Consider the following 8,367-nt stretch of genomic DNA (forward strand, 5'->3'; position numbering starts at 1 on the left):
CATGCAAGTTAATTATTTCCGATTCGAATGTTGAGCACGCATTGACAATTTTTGCTATTGTTATGCCAGCTGTTCGGCTCTTCACGTGTGCGTGCTCGGAGCGCGAATTCGGGTGTGTTCTCTAAGTGTTGATAAATTTAAATAGGCAGAGACTCCCGGCTCTAAATTTTTGGATCCAAATTTGGATAAACATGTCAAGGCTTGTGTACATATATGTGCCATGTCTGTACGGCTGGTTATCCACGAAAGAGCTGAAGGACAAATACAATTAATGCATGTTTTCGTATATTGATGTGTGTTGATATTATAGCAGCGGATAGGTCACAAAATCGAGTGGTATTAAAACAAACTATATTCAAAAATACCCCAAAGTCCAGATATTAAAGGGAGCGGGCTTTTGTGAACTGATTCATAATTTGCGGTTTGATTCCGTACGTGCTGTAATGCTGTAAAATCCGTTGCGCCGTCGAACTCCGTCCTTTCGAAAATACCATCTGACCGTGGTTAACAGGGATTACGCTAGTGTGGAAAATAGTGAAATGTATGTCAAAGTAATAGCCTATGTGATTTTAGTCAGCAACACAGACACTACTATAACAAATACTACAACAATACCAGTACAACTAAAAAGGGAAATATATTTACAAACAGATACAGATACATTTTTGAGCGGTCGTTAGGTGGTGAGAGCGATGACGGACTTCAACGTGGTCAAGTACCACAATTACGAGGATTATCTGAGGTCGTTTGCCATCGTCCAGGACTATCGCTATCTGCCGTGTCATAGAACAGTGCGAACCGTGACGAAACTCGGATACCGCGACAATGGTAATGTCTATAATGAGGAACAGTTTCTAATGGCCAGGAAACAAGTGGAAGCTCTGCTGCATCCGTCAGTAGTCTTACATGCTTATTACAGCCCTTATTTGAAGGGAGATGATGCTGCTCTCGTGGCGCTGGCCGAACGTGAGGCTCCCAACGTGCAGCAGGAGATCTCGGTGCGTATGAGCAATACAAACAATACAGCACAGATGAACAGACCTAACTCTCCAAACAGACCATAATTTTCCTGGAGGTACACCAGAAGAGCGGCTTCGCCATATCCGGCTATATAGACTTTGAATCAAGTCTGCGGAACTTCAGACTCGACGGACCCAATGCCGTCAACTGGCCGGCCATCTTCCAGGCGAGGAAGCTACTGCGTCCCCAGCCCTCCGACGTGGTATTCTATGACTGGCGCAGCAGAAAGATCTTCGCAAACGACAATGACAACTACACAACTGTGGCCCATGCAGAGCACGGCCTCCTCTTCATTCACAAAGGCGATCACAAGCTCATTCCGGTAACAAACCGGAGAACCCCCTTTTATAGCAATGTCAAACGCACCATGATTAAGTCCGAACTGTACGGGTTCATGATATTGTACGATCACACTGTCCGAAAGAAAACATAGGCAACCTGGGCCCACTTCAAATATTGCACATTCAAACTACATATTCTAACAAATTTAATTTAAACGTTGCGAAGAGAAGGCATTGGAGTCTTTTACTTAGACAGAACATTATATGTATAGTTCTTTAAAGGTGTTAAAGTAACAGTAATAGCGCCAGAGGGGCTTTCCCCAAAGTGCATGCATCATTATGGATTAAAACAGGAGCTCTTCCAGTAACTGTATGGTTTAACGCCGGCAATAAATTTCGATGTGGCTTTCAGTCCCTAGTTTGTTGCTCTGCTATCAAAAACTTTATCCAGAAACTAATAACTGTCCTTCATTCACGATTAATATCATCTGATTGCACCGCTGGAGCAAACGAAATTCCACTTAAGTTGTCGGCACACTCGCAGGGATACTGTCATGCGAGTATTGACACTAGCCACCCAACCATCGACCATCGGGTTCGCAGGGGTACCCAGCCCTGGCCAGGACACGCACGGCCGCCTTTCACACATCCATCCACACCTTAAATACCCAAATCAAAAAATAAATGGTAAGCACCGGACTGCCCACAGACCGCACGGCTGTGTGACGTGGCCCCATGTCCGGGGCGACTCTATCGAAAAATGCTGATGATACGATATTTAGAATATTCCTTCTTGTCGAGGGTTGTTGTAGGCTGTGGCACTAGGGGCTCAAAATTCCTGCAGAGTATGGCAAATATTTATTTAATGCTCGGAAGTGGACGGCCGATGGCCAGACATGCAAACAGAGCTGGAATGAGATTCGATGGGATGGGATGGCATCTGATGGGTGGGGATGGGACGAGGTGGGACAATGAAGCTGTATTTGTTTGCTTTGGCGAGATGGCAGGGCTCACACTCTCAGTGCATGAGTGTTCCATTGTTTCTGGCGTGGCAACTTTGTAGCCAATAGTGCTGCCTAGTTAATTTCTGGCCATCAGCAGCATCAGCACCAGCTTCAGCTGCCTGCTACAAGGCGGCTTTTGTGCGGCTGCCCCTGCCACCCAAGGGAGGGGACGGTCGCAGACGGCGCTGACTACATAAGCCCTGGAAGTGATCCAAAAGTGGCAGCAAACAACAAAGGAGGCGTCGGGGGTGTGGCTAGTCTATTGTGTGTGTCTAGTTTTAAGTGCTTCCAGACTGCATACTGGTATAAATCACATTGTTGAGCATTTTTACCAATGCCGGTTCGGGCTGGTCCGAGGTGCGCTGCAGGTAATGTCTGCGTATAAAAGTCTGCAATAAAATATTTTCCTTTGTTGCCAGACGCTTTAAGTGGATTTTGTAGACCACAAAATGGCTTAATAGGAGGAGAGCCCAAACTCCGAGGCGCACACTTTGAGCCCGCTCAGGTTTCATTAGCATTAACAGGCGGTCGACTTGTCAACACGCCCACATCTGAGCGGCGGCGTCTAGAAACAATATTTATGGGCAGGTTAACACGACCTAGCATGTCCATGTGTGTGTGCGTGTGTGCCTGTGTGTGGGGGGTGGGGGGTGGGTGAGTTTGGGTCTGTTTGCTCACAAACCTGATTACAAAACTCATAAAGTCGCCATGAAATTCAAACAATGCGTTACGTGCATCGAATGCCAAGAGTCAACCAAAGGACAAAGCCGGCAGCGTACAGGACCCATGCATAAGCAACATTTTTGTTTGACCCAACAGGAGTTGAAAGCGCTTTTTTTTCGTGTGTATCGCTATGTGTGTGCGTGTGCCCGTGAGTGGAGATGTGTGAAGGAATCTCTCTCCGGCCTGTTTATTACATTTTGATTATTGCAATCTCGTTTACTCTGGCCAGTCCCCGACCTCAGACCCATAGCCATTCCTAGCACTAACCGTTGCCCCAGCCGTAGCCGTAGCCGTAACCCTAGCCCGACATCAAAGGATCTGGCCGCAGATAGAACTGATTTACAGTTGCGCCCAACTACGGAAAAAGTTGAGAGAAACAAATGAAAACAGCATTAAGGAAATAAAATCAGTGAATGCCGCACACGCACAACTTTGCCAAGTTTAAAAGCATTTTAACTGCCACTGCCACTGCCTCGACCTGCGCCAGAAGCATCGCCAGCAGCAGGGAGGCAACCCTAGTCCTGGCTGGCAAGGAATACACTCGTAAATATAAATATTAATACGGCTGGCCCGCAAAACGATTTGTCAAAAGCGGTTCTTACTTGTGGATTATGAATACTTTGCTTAAATTTAGCTGACAGCAGAAAATTATTACACAATGATTAATATTTATTTCCGCAGGCCACTAAGCAGGCCAGTCCCAGTCCCAGTCCCCAGCGGAGTAATAGTTAAACTCCAAGTCCACGTCCAATTCCACGTCCAAGTCCGAGTCCAAGTCGCTTTCTCGGCCACAACAAGTGACAATGTGCTGAATATGAATAATTTCTTTTTCGCTTCTTTCCTGCCGCTGTTCAAAAAGGCATTTAATTTAGATTTATGCTCGGCACGGCACTGTGACAGGACGAGCAAACACAAGGCAGCGGGTCCTGCTAAAATTATGATATTTGCCATCTTCTGGGCCGGCCTTGGACCGCTCTCTGATAACGTATCGAACAATAAAATAGCCCCAGTCGAGGCTGACGACTGCTGGCTGCTGGCAGCGATTGGGGTCGTGCCCGGGGCAGGGAGGCGGTCAGGCAGGCAAGAGTCGGGTCCGGGTCCGAGGCCTGAGCCATAAGTCGACACAAAGTAAATAAGGATATGCGCAAATAAAATGGCAATAAATCAAAACGATTGACGATCTCATGATGCGGCTGGCCTCAGCGATTAGGGCCTCACTGCTGTGATTTCTCATATAAATCGACTTGGGGTCGAGAAGTGATTTTGATTGTTATTTGTTTGCCATCCAATCGGTTGGCAAACTTCTTAGTTAGCTGCCTGTCAGTGGAGTCGCGATTTGACAATCAATTTATTGCATCGCACCCTCCACGCAGGAGACTGAGCCTGAGCATCATTGTTGTCCATAATTTATGCCGAGCGGCATGCATGCCAACTAAAATCAGTGCAGCGGAAATTCGAAAGCAAACGCGAACTCCAAGGCGAATCCGAGTCGGAATCGGAGTCGGAATCGTCATTCTGCTGCGAGTTGGCGGGGGGATTCCCGCCTGCCATTGTCAATAAGGAAACTTCATTATAAATTACCCAACTGACAGTTGCAGGCAGACTGCAGATATCGCTGCACTTTCTGTTGCAGAGTGGGGGAGGGCCATGAATCACATAAAAAGCAAATGTCGCATCGTTAGGTTAAAAGCTTTATGCAAATTCCTTCATCTTCCTATCATATTCCCATCTTTTGCGATGAAAACTGAATGAAAATTGTATTGAACAGGGGGACTGGAAGAACGAGGAGGCGTGCGAGACCACCTCCTCGGTCCTACTGGGGTGGCAGAGGGCAGGAGCAGAAGCAGTGCGACTATCCTGAAGTGTCTGCAATTAGGGGCAATTGTTTGAGAGAAAGTGCCGATCAGCTGAGCAGTCGAGTAAATAAGGCACTTATGCCCCCTTAAGGGTATTGTTGCTGTTTGGTCGTTTGTGATGATATTGCTTAGGGGCTCCAAGTCATCGTATTGCATCTTAGGATAGCTACAGAATGCATATTAATTAGCCACGGCAGACTGTGGGCCCTCGAGTGCAGGTTCATGTAATTTAATCACCTCTCAGGTTAATAATAGACACAATTTTGGCATCCTGTTAACTGTAAGTGTAACTGTATATGTATGTATTGTACTCGTACCATTCATTGATATTATTAACCCAGCTTACATATAAGTTATCTGCATGCAACCTGGACCCCTTTTCCACATATGGAATACTCAAAACCAAAAATAAATGGCAATCCCTCAATAATCAAAGATACCAGAGATACGATAGCTGGGCTGGCGGACAATTAGGGTGCTTTGTCCGCACATTAGTGCTCACGTTTTATGAACGCATACAATAAAAAAAAGAAGCAGCAAATTGAAATGCGTGCCAAAAGGCGCAGGAGGCTTCTTTATTGGCACCAGTCAGGCATCCTGCTCTGCGGTCAGTGGACATTAGGCGCCCCCGAGACCGTTGGGGACAACGGGTGCTCATGACCAAGGCCAGGAGCAGGAGCAGGAGCAGGCGTGCGAGCATTATGTTCCGGCGTGTACATGAGATGGGGTCATTAAATACACATTACCATGCACCAGGCCGCCGCATGTAGGGCGGGGTGGTTTCGGCGGCAACGATAAAGGCACAACAGGCCAGCGGCTAAGGCAGCCAGCGAATAGCTATTAAAAAGCACAAGATACTCATAGCAGAAGCAGCAGCTACAGTGGCAGACATAACAAATTACAACATTTCGACAGCACAGAGGGAGCGTCATATCGTACTGTGAGTGGCAATGGCGCCACCAGCCCTATCCCCAGCCCCCGCCCCCGCCGCAGCCCCAGCCCCAGACGGGTATCCAACCACCGTTCGATGGCAGCTTCAGGATGGTGTTCGGTTTCAATTGTGCTGGTAAACGTGACTCCAAATTGGCTCTCAGCGAATAATTCATTCGAAACACTTTCGCACCGTGTGCCTTGCCATTAGCATCGCAGCTACCTACCAGGCCCGAGCCCGAACCCGAAACAAGAATATGGTACGGTACGGTACGGTTAGTCCATTGCCGGACTCGGTTACGCCCCGTATAACCCCACGATTGCATTTACAGCAAATTATTTATGGCTGCGACAGACACGAACAGGAAGCGGGTACGAGTGTGAGTGTGCGCTGCCAACTTCACGTCTATCAATATTTTATGAAACCCTGTCTGCAGGACGCTCGGCGATGCTCGCCGCCGCAGACAAGGGCGGCGGATAAAGGGAGAGCGAGAGCCTCGACTAGGACTAGGATGAGGGTATCTGCTTACATGGAGTCGGTTGCCTTCTGGCTGCCTGCCTGCCTGTCTGTCTGTCGATATCCGGTTAGATGAGTATCTAAATTGCCTTTACTGTTGATGAATTAGCGCCGGCTGCCGGTTGCTGGCTGCCGGTTCCCGTCCAACGCTGAGGCTGGAAATGGGGCGAGTGCGTGCCTGGGCGGGTAAGATAGGCGCCCATTCCTGCCAGTGGCCCTATAATGGAAATTTCAATTTGTTTTGAATGATTTTGTGCACATCAAATAGCCCGGCAATCCATAGTGACTTATACGGCCTTGCTCGGAGGGAAAGGGAGTTCCGACAGAAGCAACAAGGTGCGGCCATTCATCAAGGCAAATACAGTGTGCAACTGTAAAACATTTACGCAGAAAATGGGGAACAAATGGCTTTTATAACGACAACATTACTGCAGAAATGTGAGCCAAAAAAACATTAGATTGTACTTGCCTTGAGTCTAAGATCATTTGTATTGCTTTTTGAAATTCCCAGTAAGAACCCCTCATTATTATGCTTTCCAGAAAGGAGCTCATCGCCGTTATCCTCATGCTGTCGGCGGTTAGTTGCACCTGCGTACCAATTGCTGACTGACCTAGATCCAATTCGCATCCGTCCTCCGCAGGTCTTCTCTGTGCTAAATGCTGCCATCTTTGCGAACACTTTGCCCGTCTACGTCAGTTATGAGCAGCTGTTGCAGCAGGTCATCAGCATCGGGACCGCCTACCTCTGCTTTCTGTACGCCCTAAGCACCTGGATGTACCACTCGAATTACTCCCGGACCCGCCAGCACATGCGATACGCGGTGAGTGGAAAGTGCCGCGTCCTAATCCCTAACCCTGGCCCAAATCATATGTTACTGTTTCCACTGAATGTAGCTGGTGATAACCTTGCTGGTGATGATTGTGGCTAACATAGTGGCTGCGATTGCGCATATGAAGCTGCTGAGTTTTTCAATATTTAAGGAAACGACGGACATCAGCATTCTGTTCTCCAAATTTGACGTTGCCTGCAAGTCCGTCAGCCTGGGTCTGTCGGTCCTAACCATTCTCCTCCTGCTCATAGTACAGTTGATTGTCTTTGTGACGATCATTAGAAAGCACAAAAAGAAGCAGCGCCGGAAGATTCGCAGATTGAAAGCAGCTCGCGAGGCCCTGAAGGAGGTATCCTAAACTGCTGTCTGCGTCATCGGCGTCTTTATTGTTGGTACTGAGTCAACGGCACAGTTGACGGCGTCGTGGGAGTGCAAATAAAGTTTCGGTTTTCATGCAACGCCAAACATTTCATGTCTTTGCAATGTGGCGCCGCATTTGCAATAATATAAATATTATGCTCGCACGGCGCGAGGTACAGACACTGTACGGCAGGGACCCATTCCAATATGCACACAGATTCTGTCTGTGCGCTTCCTCTTCACAGGTGATGCAAAAAAATATGAACAGGCATGCGGCAGTGCAATCAGCAATTCGATGTCGAGATGCCCTTGTGCGGATTATCCCTTTTTGGAGATTGTAGTGAGAAAATATATCAAATATAGTATACACTTTTGTGGGTATACATAGAGCTCATTCCCAGGGCCTAACTCAGTGCTACGCTTTTCCAGACAGTTTTGAATCGGGGAGATACTCCCTCTGGTAGGGTAATGAAAATGCCATCAGACCGAGGCAGCTGATGCCAGGACGAGGGTAGGTGTGTGGGTATGGGTAGGGCAGGTCTGAGTATGAAAACTCATAAGGAAGACAAGCAGCCTCTTCGCATGGGTTTGTGTATTGCATTTTGCATAATGAAGTCGGTTGACAGTGCCATTTTCAACGGCTGACAAACGAAGTTAAACACAACTTAAAGGCTTTCGAATAACTTCTGCAGCGCCAAAGTTAAAGTTAACTTTCCAGCGGGGCGATGGGAGTCCGGATCTGGACGGGGCTCGGATGTTTATCAAAGGGTATGGTCGGAGGAAGAGCCTAATTACGCTCGAATGGTTGCCCATCAAAAGTGACATTTGGCGAAGCAGGGGCTTACA

At 47.7% G+C, this 8,367-nt stretch overlaps 2 protein-coding genes across 2 annotated transcripts; both read left to right on the top strand.

Moving 5' to 3' along the window:
* The first annotated feature begins 566 nt into the window (after window positions 1–566).
* Window positions 567–2,002, top strand: LOC108157814 (cilia- and flagella-associated protein 299). The gene is made up of 2 exons (XM_017290012.2): window positions 567–998; window positions 1,058–2,002. Exons 1-2 carry the CDS (start codon window positions 693–695, stop codon window positions 1,451–1,453), a joined length of 702 nt encoding a protein of 233 aa, XP_017145501.1. The 5' UTR covers window positions 567–692; the 3' UTR covers window positions 1,454–2,002.
* Window positions 2,003–6,796: 4,794 nt separating this feature from the next.
* Window positions 6,797–7,890, top strand: LOC108154427. Its single transcript, XM_017284696.2, has 3 exons — window positions 6,797–6,908; window positions 6,973–7,152; window positions 7,226–7,890. The coding sequence occupies exons 1-3, from the start codon at window positions 6,861–6,863 to the stop codon at window positions 7,517–7,519; spliced, it is 522 nt and encodes a 173-aa protein (XP_017140185.1). The 5' UTR covers window positions 6,797–6,860; the 3' UTR covers window positions 7,520–7,890.
* The last annotated feature ends 477 nt before the right edge of the window (window positions 7,891–8,367 follow it).

Source organism: Drosophila miranda, chromosome 2 (assembly GCF_003369915.1).
Source record: "Drosophila miranda strain MSH22 chromosome 2, D.miranda_PacBio2.1, whole genome shotgun sequence".
Classification (NCBI taxonomy): domain Eukaryota; kingdom Metazoa; phylum Arthropoda; class Insecta; order Diptera; family Drosophilidae; genus Drosophila; species Drosophila miranda.